At 51.9% G+C, this 14,199-nt stretch overlaps 1 protein-coding gene across 4 annotated transcripts in view; it reads right to left on the bottom strand.

The window, feature by feature from the left end:
* The window catches only part of ARHGAP27 (Rho GTPase activating protein 27), a 51,940-nt gene that overhangs the window by 29,985 nt on the left and 7,756 nt on the right, over positions 1–14,199 (bottom strand). The window contains exon 1 of one of the 4 annotated variants that reach the window (XM_069953410.1): positions 700–802. The exons of the other annotated variants lie outside the window; for them this stretch is intronic. Coding sequence (XP_069809511.1) covers positions 700–768 — 69 coding nt within the window. The 5' untranslated portion in view covers positions 769–802. Of the gene's footprint in view, positions 1–699; positions 803–14,199 lie in introns of those variants that run through there. 4 annotated transcript variants of the gene reach the window in all.

The raw sequence follows: 14,199 nt of genomic DNA, 5'->3' as shown, positions 1-14,199 counted from the left end.
TAACATGCAGCACATACGTACACACTGGGGAGAGTCTGCATGGGCCAAACATGTATGGACCCCTCCTAGAGTCCATGTACAAATTCCACCAAATAAGATGTATGGACTGGCCAGCATATAAAGACTCACAGCCAAGGCCTCTATTGGTTTCTTGGTGAGAGGGTCCTAGTCTGATCCTGATTGTACATTGCTATTGTCTTCAGTGCACTTGCCAAAATTGTAGGGTCAAGAGTGAGTAGGCCGTTCCAGTACTTGGGACATGTAGCCTGAACATCTTGTTAGGTCTTCACTGCATACAGGATCCTACGTGTACGAGATGGCAATATCCACCTAAGAGTTACCCCAATAATGGCAGTGACAAGCCTGTCAGTGGCCTCTAAGACAACACGGTCCTATAGTGACGGCAGAAGGAGCCATGATGCATCTGATTATCAGAGCAGAGACACAAGGGATTCCAGCGGGAGGCCATGGATCTCAGGGATCAGGTACATACACTATGCGAGGATGTAAGGTCATCAACACTTATGGCTTATAGAAAGAAAGTAAGACTATAGAGACAGAACACAAGAATCATGAGCAGCATGAAGTACACAACACTATATAGTGTGAAGGACGGGCATGATCAGTACTGACTGGCAGCCAGCCACAGGCTCTCCAGGATCCCCAAAAGCCAATGCCCTCTGTGGTCACAGGCCATACCTGGGGGATGCTAGGTGGGATAGACTCATTCCTCCTTCTCCTTGAGCTTCTACTGAAGAAATCCATCATTGTCCCCTCTGCTCACTGTGCCCATCTCCCACAACTCGCGTTCATAGTTTTTTGGAGCTACCGCACAGCAGACGTCGCAGAAAGAAGAACTAGAAGCACTTGTGAAGAGTTTAGCACATTTCCTGTGTGAGGTGGAGGAAGGAAACTCTCTCGGTGGAGAAGATCAGGTGGCCTGTTCATAGACACGGGAGGGCCCCAGGATGGTCTGTACAAGGGAGTCCTGGCTGACTCCATTCAGGCCTATGGGGGAACTCTTACACAATATGACATGTTCTTCTCTGCTACCCTGCAGCTGCCATCTTCCAGTCTCTGGTGACTACTATATAGCCACTAGGGCCCTGTTACTAGATGAGCTGCTGGTGGTCCTTTCTGGTGGTATTGCCCTGGTCCTCAGGATTTGCTCATTCTTCTTGATAGGTCAGATGAGATGTAGGGTGGTGAATGTAATCTCTTCATAGGTGTCACACTCCCATATCCTGTACATGGGAAGATAGACTGTTACCCCTAAGGTCCAGGAGCTGGGGGGTAGGTTATACCATGTCCATGGCGCTCACACACCACTACTTATATGTTTTGCTAGGTTTTGCTTATATGTTTTGCTAGGTTTCTTTGCTTACTGGTATTGTGCCGAGGGACTGGCGTAAGGCAAATGTAATGCCGATCTTCAAAAAGGGCTCTCGAACTTCCCCAGGTAACTATAGACCCGTAAGCTTAACGTCCATTGTGGGGAAACTATTTGAGGGGCTTATAAGGGACTACATCCAGGAATATGTAGTGACTAATAGTATTATAAGTGATAACCAGCATGGTTTTACTAAGGACAGAAGCTGTCAAACCAACCTAATATGTTTCTATGAAGAGGTAAGTAGAAGCCTGGATGGCGGCGCGGCTGTGGATATAGTGTACCTGGATTTTGCAAAAGAGTTTGACACAGTTCCTCATGGACGTCTGATGGGTAAGTTAAAGTCTATTGGTTTGGAAAATTTAATGTGTAACTGGATTAAAAACTGGCTTAATAATCGTACCCAGAGACTGGTGGTCAATGATTCCTACTCCGAATGGTCCCCGGTAATAAGTGGTGTACCCCAAGGGTCAGTACTGGGCCCTCTTCTGTTTAACTTGTTTATTAATGATATTGAGAATGGAATTAACAGCAATGTTTCTATCTTTGCAGATGACACCAAGCTTTGTAGTACAGTACAGTCTATGGAGGATGTGCAGATGTTACAGGATGACTTAGACACACTGAGTGTTTGGGCGTCCACTTGGCAAATGAGGTTCAATGTGGATAAATGTAAAGTTATGCACCTGGGTACTAATAACCCGCATGCATCATATGTCCTGGGGGGGAGTTACACTGGGAGAGTCACTGATAGAGAAGGATCTGGGTGTACTTGTAGATAATAGACTACAGAACAGTACACAATGTCAGTCAGCTGCTTCTAAGGCCAGCAGGATATTGTCATGCATTAAAACAGGCATGGACTCACGGGACAGGGATATAATATTACCGCTTTATAAAGCTTTGGTGCGGCCTCATCTGGAGTATGCCGTCCAGTTTTGGAACCCGATTCATAAAAAGGATGTTCTAGAGCTGGAGAGGGTACAAAGACGGGCAACTAAACTAATAAGGGGAATGGAACATCTTAGTTATGAGGAGAGATTAAAAGAATTACATTTGTTTAGTCTGGAGAAGAGACGTTTAAGGGGAGATATGATTAACTTATTTACATATATAAATGGCCCCTACAAGACATATGGGGAAAAGATGTTCCAGGTAAAACCCCCTCAAAGGACAAGAGGGCGCTGCCTCCGCCTGGAGAGACAAGGGGGCGGTGCCTCCACCTGGAGAGACAAGAGGGCGCTGCCTCCGCCTGGAGAGACAAGAGGGCACTGCCTCCGCCTGGAGAGACAAGGGGGCGCTGCCTCCGCCTGGAGAGACAAGGGGGCGCTGCCTCTACCTGGAGAAAAAAAGGTTCAATCTCCGGAGGCGACAAGTCTTCTTTACCATGAGAACTGTGAATCTGTGGAACAGTCACCACAGGATCTGGTCACAGCAAAAACAGTAGAGGGCTTCAAAACAGGGCTAGACAAGTTCTTAGAGCAAAATAATATAAATGCATATGTATAGAACCTATCGCCCCTCCCCCTCCCTGTATCCATCCCCTCCTTGGTTGAACTTGATGGACATGTGTCTTTTTTCAACCGTATTAACTATGTAACTATGTGAAGGGAAGTAAATGTAATCTATGAATGCATGTTACAGTCTCATATCCTGTACATGGGAAGGTAGCATGAGGCTGATAAGTGATGTGTCTATAGATCAGATACTGACAGGATTTAAGCTGATAAATGATCAGTGTCTATAGGTCAGATACTGATAGGATGGAGCTGATAAGTGATGTGTCTATAGGTCATATACTGATAGGATGGAGTTGATAAGTGATCAGTGTCTATAGGTCAGATACTGATAGCATGAGGCTGATAAGTGATCAGTGTCTATAGGTCATATACTGATAGGATGAAGCTGATAAGTGATCAGTGTCTATAGGTCAGATACTGATAGCATGAGGCTGATAAGTGATCAGTGTCTATAGGTCAGATACTGATAGGATGAAGCTGATAAGTGATGTGTCTATAGGTCATATATTGATAGGATGGAGCTGATAAGTGATCAGTGTCTAGGTCATATACTGATAGCATGAAGCTGATAAATCATGTATATATAGATCAGATACTGATAGGATAAAGCTGATAAATGATCCGTGTCTATAGATCAGATACTGATAGGATGAAGCTGATAAGTGATATGTATATAGGTCAGACACTGAGAGGATGAAGCTGATAAATGATCAGAGTCTATAGATCAGATACTGATAGGATAAGGCTGATAAGTGACGTGTGTCTATAGTTCATATACTGAGAGGATGAAGCTGATAAGTGATCAGTGTCTTTAGGTCATATACTGACAGGATGGAGCTGATAAGTGATGTCTATAGGTCAGATACTGATAGCATGAGGCTGATAAGTGATCAGTGTCTATAGGTCAGATACTGATAGGATGAAGCTGATAAGTGATGGCCTTCTATAGTTCAGATACTGATAGGATGAAGCTGATAAGTGATGGGTGTCTATAGATCAGATACAGATAGGATGAAGCTGATAAGTGATCAGTGTCAAATAGGTCATATACTGATAGGATGGAGCTGATAAGTCATGTGTATATAGATCAGATACTGATAGGATGAAGCTGATAAATGATGAGTGTCTATAGGTCAGATACTGAGAGGATGAAGCTGATAAGTGATGGGCGTCTATAGGTCATATACTGATAGGATGAAGCTGATAAGTGATATGTATATAGGTCAGACACTGAGAGGTAGAAACTGATAAATGATCAGAGTCTATAGTTCAGATACTGAGAGGATGGAGCTGATAAGTGATCAGTGTCTATAGGTCATATACTGACAGGATGGAGCTGATAAGTGATGTCTATAGGTCAGATACTGATAGCATGAGGCTGATAAATGATGGGTGTCTATAGGTCATATACTGATAGGATGAAGCTGATAAATGATGGGTGTCTATAGGTCAGATACTGATAGGATGAAGCTGATAAGTGATGGCCGTCTATAGATCAGATACTGATAGGATGAAGCTGATAAGTGATGGGTGTCTATAGGTCAGATACTGATAGGATGAAGCTGATAAGTGATCAGTGTCTATAGGTCATATACTGATAGGATGAAGCTGATAAGTGATCAGTGTCTGTAGGTCATATACTGATAGGATGAAGCTGATAAGTGATGGGTGTATATAGATCAGATACTGATAGGATGAAGCTGATAAGTGATGGGTGTCTATAGGTCAGATACTGATAGGATGAAGCTGATAAGTGATCAGTGTCTATAGGTCAAATACTGATAGGATGAAGCTGATAAGTGATGTGTCTATAGGTCAAATACTGATAGGATGAAGCTGATAAGTGATCAGTGTCTGTAGGTCATATACTGACAGGATGGAGCTGATAAGTGATGTCTATAGTTCAGATACTGATAGGATGAAGCTGATAAGTGATGGGTGTGTATAGGTCATACGGATAGGATAGAGCTGATAAGTGATGTCTATAGTTCAGATACTGATAGGATGAAGCTGATAAGTGATGGGTGTGTATAGGTCATACGGATAGGATAGAGCTGATAAGTGATGTCTATAGTTCAGATACTGATAGGATGAAGCTGATAAATGATGGGTGTCTATAGATCAGATACAGATAGGATGAAGCTGATAAATGATCAGAGTCTATAGGTTAGATACCAATAAGAAGATTTCCACATGTAATGGTATCAGAGACAATACCCCATCCACATTAGATTGTCAGCTCATTAAACAAGACAGGCAACTTATTGGGGACAGCATATCTGGTCTGTGTAATAGAACAATAGGTGCCCGGCCATCTGGGCGTGTTACACGCTCATCATACAAGCTTTCTATGTGACAACCGCACAAAACAAACAACACTGTCCCCCGCTGTCAGGTGTGGCACCTACAGAGGCCGGCTGTCCCTCGCTGTCATATGGGACACCTATAGAGGCCGGCTGTCCCCTCTGCTGTCAGGTGTGGCACCTATAGAGGCCGGCTGTCTCCCTCTGCACTGTCAGGTGTGGCACCTATAGAGGCCGGCTGTCCCCTCTGCTGTCAGGTGTGGCACCTATAGAGGCCGGCTGTCCCCTCTGCTGTCAGGTGTGGCACCTATAGAGGCCGGCTGTCCCCTCTGCTGTCAGGTGTGGCACCTATAGAGGCCAGCTGTCTCCCTCTGCACTGTCAGGTGTGGCACCTATAGAGGCCGGCTGTCTCCCTCTGCTGTCAGGTGTGGCACCTATAGAGGCCGGCTGTCTCCCTCTGCTGTCAGGTGTGGCACCTATAGAGGCCAGCTGTCCCCTCTGCACTGTCAGGTGTGGCACCTATAGAGGCCGGCTGTCTCCCTCTGCACTGTCAGGTGTGGCACCTATAGAGGCCGGCTGTCTCCCTCTGCACTGTCAGGTGTGGCACCTATAGAGGCCGGCTGTCCCCTCTGCTGTCAGGTGTGGCACCTATAGAGGCCGGCTGTCTCCCTCTGCACTGTCAGGTGTGGCACCTATAGAGGCCAGCTGTCCCCTCTGCTGTCAGGTGTGGCACCTATAGAGGCCAGCTGTCCCCTCTGCTGTCAGGTGTGGCACCTATAGAGGCCAGCTGTCCCCTCTGCTGTCAGGTGTGGCACCTATAGAGGCCAGCTGTCTCCCTCTGCTGTCAGGTGGGACACCTATAGAGGCCGACTGTCCCCCTGCAATTAGATGGGTCACCTACAGAGGCCGGCTGCCCCCCGCTGTCAGGTGTGGCACCTACAGAGGCCGTCTGTCCCCCGCTGTCAGGTGTGGCACCTACAGAGGCCAGCTGCCCCCCGCTGTCAGGTGTGGCACCTACAGAGGCCGTCTGTCCCCCGCTGTCAGGTGTGGCACCTACTGAGGCTGACTGTCCCCCTGCAATTAGATGGGTCACCTACAGAGGCTGTCTGTCCCCCACTGTCAGGTGTGGCACCTACAGAGGCCGTCTGTCCCCCACTGTCAGGTATGGCACCTACAGAGACTGGCTGTCCCACGCTGTCAGGTGTGGCACCTACATAGACCGGCTGTCCCCTGCTGTCAGGTGTGGCACCTACACAGACCGGCTGTCCCCCGCTGTCAGGTATGGCACCTACAGAGGCCAGCTATCCCCCGCTGTCAGGTGTGGCACCTACAGAGGCCTGCTGTCCCCCGCTATCAGATGGGGCACCTAGAGAGGCCGGCTGTCCCCACTGTCAGATGTGGCACCTACACAGACCGGCTATACCCTGCTGTCAGGTATGGTAGCTACAGAGGCCTGCTGTCCCCCGCTATCAGATGGGGCACCTACACAGACCGGCTATCCCCTGCTGTCAGGTATGGCACCTACAGAGGCCGGCTGTCCCCCACTGTCAGATGGGGCACCTACAGAGGCCGGCTGTCCCCCACTGTCAGGTGCGGCACCTACACATACCGACTGTCCCCCACTGTCAGGTGCGGCACCTACACAGACCGGCTGTCCCCTGCTGTCAGGTATGGTAGGTACAGAGGCCGGCTGTCCCCCGCTGTCAGGTGCGGCACCTACACAGACCGGCTGTCCCCTGCTGTGAGGTATGGTAGGTACAGAGGCCGGCTGTCCCCCGCTGTCAGGTGCGGCACCTACACAGACCGGCTGTCCCCCGCTGTCAGGTGCTAACACCCAGCTCAATGCACTTTTCTCTTTGCCTCTCAACCCTTTGCAAACTTTCCTGACAAGGCTTCCATCCATCTCCCAGTGACGGGCAGCATTGTCCTGCGGGTGATGAGAGTTGTCTGAGTGTACAGTACCTACAGAGGCCTGCTGTCCCCCGCTATCAGATGGGGCACCTACAGAGGCCGGCTGTCCCCCACTGTCAGGTACGGCATCTACACAGACCGGCTGTCCCCCACTGTCAGGTGTGGCACCTACACAGACCGGCCGTCCCCCAATGTCAGGTGTGGCACCTACACAGACCGGCTATCCCCTGCTGTCAGGTGTGGCACCTACAGAGCCCTGCTGTCCCCCGCTATCAGATGGGGCACCTACAGAGGCCGACTGTCCCCCACTGTCAGGTGCGGCACCTACACATACCGGCCGCCCACCACTGTCAGGTGTGGCACCTACACAGACCGGCTGTCCCCTGCTGTCAGGTGCTAACACCCAGCTCAATGCACTTTTCTCTTTGCCTCTCAACCCTTTGCAAACTTTCCTGACAAGGCTTCCATCCATCTCCCAGTGACGGGCAGCATTGTCCTGCGGGTGATGAGAGTTGTCTGGGTGTACAGTACCTGGCGTGCAGATCCTGGCTGTACGGTTCCCCCCGGAGCTGCAGGTCACCTGTCCTTCCCAGCTCTGGCAGTCACATCCTGCGTAGGGGACGCTTCATGCTATTTGCATAGGGAGTGGTCAGGAGCCTCTGCACCTTTTCTTATGGATTTAACCCTTTGGTGGCTGAACGTGTAAATCCGGTCTAACCGCTTCCCATTGCACTCTGTGTCACATTCCTGTCAGTCACCGTTATTATCTCAGCTCCATTGTAATCCGGAACCAATAATTCTCATCTGATTGGCTCATTGCTGGGCCAGGTCCTTACCACCCCAGTGTTATTGACCCGCTGTATACCCCGGTATATATACATTCCCCTTATAACTGTATCCCAATAGACAAATATTACCAATGCTACGGGCTTTAGTGAGTTGTGAATCACTAAAGTCAGCACAGTGCCAGGCGTCTGCTACTATGGTGTAAAGCTGTGCTCCTCAGTCCCTCCATACAGAACCCACCTGTGCAATACTAAGGAGATCCTGAGAAACCTGAGCCGCAGGGCGAGGACCGGAGGAGGGGGTTGTGTTATTGTGACTCCTGTTTCTGGAGGAGGGCTAACACTGCCGCACACCTCTCTGCTCTGCAGTTTGGGAGGAATCTTTCCTGTTCCAGCATGACTGCACCCTGGAGCACGCAGCACAAGACAAAGACATGGGGTGATGGGCTCAGTGTGGCATACTGCTTCATCCCACACACAACCCCAAATGCTTGAGGGGTCCACACACTACTGGCCATGTAGTGCGCCTTATAGAGACACCATGGCAGAGGACGAGGGAGGGACGGGAGCTCAGGTGCAGCACAGGTGACGTGAGCTCCTACAGTGCACAGATGTAAATGTCTATGGCCGTTTCTATAAAACTGCGAAGCTGCCTGCCACACATCAGCAGAACACATCATATAATGCTCCAATGCATCCACTGCCGGGGTCACACAGAGGATGCACCAGGTGTGGGGATACTGCAGGGGTCACACAGAGGATGCACCAGGTGTGGGGATACTGCCGGGGTCACACAGAGGATGCACCAGGTGTGGGGATACTGCAGGGGTCACACAGAGGATGCACCAGGTGTGGGGATACTGCAGGGGTCACACAGAGGATGCACCAGGTGTGGGGATACTGCAGGGGTCACACAGAGGATGCACCAGGTGTGGGGATACTGCAGGGGTCACACAGAGGATGCACCAGGTGTGGGGATACTGCCGGGGTCACACAGAGGATGCACCAGGTGTGGGGATACTGCCGGGGTCACACAGAGGATGCACCAGGTGTGAGGATACTGCCGGGGTCACACAGAGGAGGCATCAGGTGTGGGGATACTGCCGGGGACACACAGGTTACATCAGGTGTGGGGATACTGCTGGGGTCAAACAGAGGAGGCATTAGGTGTGGGGATACTGCCGGGGTCACACAGAGGTTACATCAGGTGTGGGGATACTGCTGGGGTCACACAGAGGATGCACCAGGTGAGGGGATACTGCAGGGGTCACACAGAGGTTACATCAGGTGTGGGGATACTGCCGGGGTCACACAGAGGATGCACCAGGTGTGGGGATACTGCCAGGGTCACACAGAGGATGCACCAGGTGTAGGGATACTGCAGGGGTCACACAGAGGATGCACCAGGTGTGGGGATACTGCCGGGGTCACACAGAGGATACATCAGGTGAGGGGATACTGCAGGGGTCACACAGAGGTTACATCAGGTGTGGGGATACTGCCGGGGTCACACAGAGGATGCACCAGGTGTGGGGATACTGCCAGGGTCACACAGAGGATGCACCAGGTGTGGGGATACTGCCGGGGTCACACAGAGAAGGCATTAGGTGTGGGGATACTGCAGGGGTCACACAGAGGATGCACCAGGTGTGGGGATACTGCCGGGGTCACACAGAGGATGCACCAGGTGTGGGGATACTGCTGAGGTCACACAGAGGAGGCATTAGGTGTGGGGATACTGCTGGGGTCACACAGAGGAGGCATCAGGTGTGGGGATACTGCCGGGGTCACACAGAGGATGCACCAGGTGTGAGGATACTGCCGGGGTCACACAGAGGATGCACCAGGTGTGGGGATACTGCTGAGGTCACACAGAGGAGGCATTAGGTGTGGGGATACTGCCGGGGTCACACAGAGGAGGCATTAGGTGTGGGGATACTGCTGGGGTCACACAGAGGAGGCATCAGGTGTGGGGATACTGCCGGGGTCACACAGAGGATGCACCAGGTGTGGGGATACTGCAGGGGTCACACAGAGGATGCACCAGGTGTGGGGATACTGCCGGGGACACACAGAGGAGGCATCAGGTATGGGGATACTGCCGGGGGTCACACAGAGGATGCACCAGGTGTGGGGATACTGCAGGGGTCACACAGAGGATGCACCAGGTGTGGGGATACTGCTGGGGTCACACAGAGGATGCACCAGGTGTGGGGATACTGCTGGGGTCACACAGAGGATGCACCAGGTGTGGGGATACTGCAGGGGTCACACAGAGGATGCACCAGGTGTGGGGATACTGCTGGGGTCACACAGAGGATGCACCAGGTGTGGGGATACTGCAGGGGTCACACAGAGGATGCACCAGGTGTGGGGATACTGCAGGGGTCACACAGAGGATGCACCAGGTGTGGGGATACTGCAGGGGTCACACAGAGGATGCACCAGGTGTGGGGATACTGCCAGGGTCACACAGAGGATGCACCAGGTGTGGGGATACTGCAGGGGTCACACAGAGGATGCACCAGGTGTGGGGATACTGCAGGGGTCACACAGAGGATGCACCAGGTGTGGGGATACTGCAGGGGTCACACAGAGGATGCACCAGGTGTGGGGATACTGCAGGGGTCACACAGAGGATGCACCAGGTGTGGGGATACTGCAGGGGTCACACAGAGGATGCACCAGGTGTGGGGATACTGCAGGGGTCACACAGAGGATGCACCAGGTGTGGGGATACTGCAGGGGTCACACAGAGGATGCACCAGGTGTGGGGATACTGCAGGGGTCACACAGAGGATGCACCAGGTGTGGGGATACTGCCGGGGTCACACAGAGGATGCACCAGGTGTGGGGATACTGCTGAGGTCACACAGAGGAGGCATTAGGTGTGGGGATACTGCCGGGGTCACACAGAGGAGGCATTAGGTGTGGGGATACTGCTGGGGTCACACAGAGGAGGCATCAGGTGTGGGGATACTGCCGGGGTCACACAGAGGATGCACCAGGTGTGGGGATACTGCCGGGGTCACACAGAGGATGCACCAGGTGTGGGGATACTGCCGGGGACACACAGAGGAGGCATCAGGTATGGGGATACTGCCGGGGGTCACACAGAGGATGCACCAGGTGTGGGGATACTGTAGGGGTCACACAGAGGATGCACCAGGTGTGGGGATACTGCTGGGGTCACACAGAGGATGCACCAGGTGTGGGGATACTGCCGGGGACACACAGAGGAGGCATCAGGTATGGGGATACTGCCGGGGGTCACACAGAGGATGCACCAGGTGTGGGGATACTGTAGGGGTCACACAGAGGATGCACCAGGTGTGGGGATACTGCTGGGGTCACACAGAGGATGCAGCAGGTTTGGGGATACTGCAGGGGTCACACAGAGGATGCACCAGGTGTGGGGATACTGCAGGGGTCACACAGAGGATGCACCAGGTGTGGGGATACTGCAGGGGTCACACAGAGGATGCACCAGGTGTGGGGATACTGCCAGGGTCACACAGAGGATGCACCAGGTGTGGGGATACTGCAGGGGTCACACAGAGGATGCACCAGGTGTGGGGATACTGCAGGGGTCACACAGAGGATGCACCAGGTGTGGGGATACTGCAGGGGTCACACAGAGGATGCACCAGGTGTGGGGATACTGCAGGGGTCACACAGAGGATGCACCAGGTGTGGGGATACTGCAGGGGTCACACAGAGGATGCACCAGGTGTGGGTAATGCAGGGGTCACACAGAGGATGCACCAGGTGTGGGGATACTGCAGGGGTCACACAGAGGATTCACCAGGTGTGGGGATACTGCAGGGGTCACACAGAGGATGCACCAGGTGTGGGGATACTGCAGGGGTCACACAGAGGATGCACCAGGTGTGGGGATACTGCCGGGGTCACACAGAGGATGCACCAGGTGTGGGGATACTGCCGGGGTCAGCTATGTTGACTGCTGTCATAAAAGTGAATGGCTGGCTGCATCAGGGGACCTGAGTGCATATAGAACAGGGTGTATACAGATTGGGGTGTATATAGAGCGGGTGTATATAAAATAGGGTGTATACAGATCGGGGTGAATACAGACTGAGGTGTATATAGACCCAGGTCTCCAGATGCTGGGATTACTTGTGGTCTGTCATGATTCTTTTACGCAGAGCCTGTAAATACAACTAATGATCAAGCGACGAACGAGAAATCGGTAATCAACGCGTTCTCAATTTGCCGCTGGCCGTTCGCAGATCGCTTTGTCTTTCACAGATTCAGCATAGTGTGTGAGATGGCCTTAAATGATCGATAAAAACGATTTTTAAAAACAATTTCTCTCCTCATCTTAACGCTGATCGGCATAAAAAAAATTTGATGCTTCAATTGAGAGATTTATCGCTCCGTGTAAAGGGACCAATAGCTGACAAGGAGAGCTGCTGGAGGATTACATCATATAGTCAGGTAGGTGACAGGGAGAGCTGCTGGAGCAGGGACACAGCGGGTGGTTACATCATATAGTCAGGTAGGTGACAGGGAGAGCTGCTGGAGCAGGGACACAGCGGGTGGTTACATTATATAGTCAGGTAGGTGACAGGGAGAGCTGCTAGAGCAGGGACACAGCGGGTGGTTACATCATATAGTCAGGTAGGTGACAGGGAGAGCTGCTGGAGCAGGGACACAGCTGGTGGTTACATTATATAGTCAGGTAGGTGACAGGGAGAGCTGCTGGAGCAGGGACACAGCAGGTGGAGGGTTACATTATATAGTCAGGTAGGTGACAGGGAGAGCTGCTGGAGCAGGGACACAGCTGGTGGTTACATTATATAGTCAGGTAGGTGACAGGGAGAGCTGCTGGAGCAGGGACACAGCGGGTGGTTACATCATATAGTCAGGTAGGTGACAGGGAGAGCTGCTGGAGCAGGGACACAGCGGGTGTTTACATCATATAGTCAGGTAGGTGACAGGGAGAGCTGCTGGAGCAGGGACACAGCGGGTGGTTACATCATATAGTCAGGTAGGTGACAGGGAGAGCTGCTGGAGCAGGGACACAGCGGGTGGTTACATCATATAGTCAGGTAGGTGACAGGGAGAGCTGCTAGAGCAGGGACACAGCGGGTGGTTACATCATATAGTCAGGTAGGTGACAGGGAGAGCTGCTGGAGCAGGGACACAGCGGGTGGTTACATCATATAGTCAGGTAGGTGACAGGGAGAGCTGCTGGAGCAGGGACACAGCTGGTGGTTACATTATATAGTCAGGTAGGTGACAGGGAGAGCTGCTGGAGCAGGGACACAGCGGGTGGTTACATCATATAGTCAGGTAGGTGACAGGGAGAGCTGCTGGAGCAGGGACACAGCAGGTGGAGGGTTACATTATATAGTCAGGTAGGTGACAGGGAGAGCTGCTGGAGCAGGGACACAGCTGGTGGTTACATTATATAGTCAGGTGACAGGGAGAGCTGCTGGAGCAGGGACACAGCTGGTGGTTACATTATATAGTCCGGTAGGTGACAGGGAGAGCTGCTGCTCCCCTCGTCTATGGTTGTCAGGGATGATGGGAAATATGGTGCCATGAGACAGATTTTAAGGGGTATTGGAGGTTTCTTTTTTTTTTTTGGCTTCTATGTAAATGTACAGGGAAGAGTGTTTCCCAGTTTCCCAGGACTGGATCCAGCTTTCCAAAGCACCCGGCAGCCGATGCATAAGCCGACTTCACTTCGTTTATAAGGTAAATTCGCTTCTAGTATAGACAGGCCACATGTACGGTGTAGAGAGGCCATATATACGGTGTAGACAGGCCACATGTACGGTGTAGACAGGCCACATGTACGGTGTAGACAGGCCACATGTACGGTGTAGACAGGCCACATGTACGGTGTAGAGAGGCCACATGTACGGTGTAGACAGGCCACATGTACGGTGTAGAGAGGCCACATGTACGGTGTAGACAGGCCACATGTACGGTGTAGACAGGCCACATGTACGGTGTAGACAGGCCACATGTACGGTGTAGACAGGCCACATGTACGGTGTAGACAGGCCACATGTACGGTGTAGAGAGGCCACATGTACGGTGTAGACAGGCCACATGTACGGTGTAGAGAGGCCACATGTACGGTGTAGAGAGGCCACATGTACGGTGTAGACAGGCCACATGTACGGTGTAGACAGGCCACATGTACGGTGTAGAGAGGCCACATGTACGGTGTAGAGAGGCCACATGTACGGTGTAGACAGGCCACATGTACGGTGTAGACAGGCCACATGTACGGTGTAGACAGGCCACATGTACGG

This window comes from Dendropsophus ebraccatus, chromosome 14, assembly GCF_027789765.1.
Source record: "Dendropsophus ebraccatus isolate aDenEbr1 chromosome 14, aDenEbr1.pat, whole genome shotgun sequence".
In the NCBI taxonomy this organism is placed as follows: Eukaryota; Metazoa; Chordata; class Amphibia; order Anura; family Hylidae; genus Dendropsophus; species Dendropsophus ebraccatus.
Note: the sequence above shows the minus strand (reverse complement) of the source record. Positions and strands in the feature narration are given on the sequence as shown.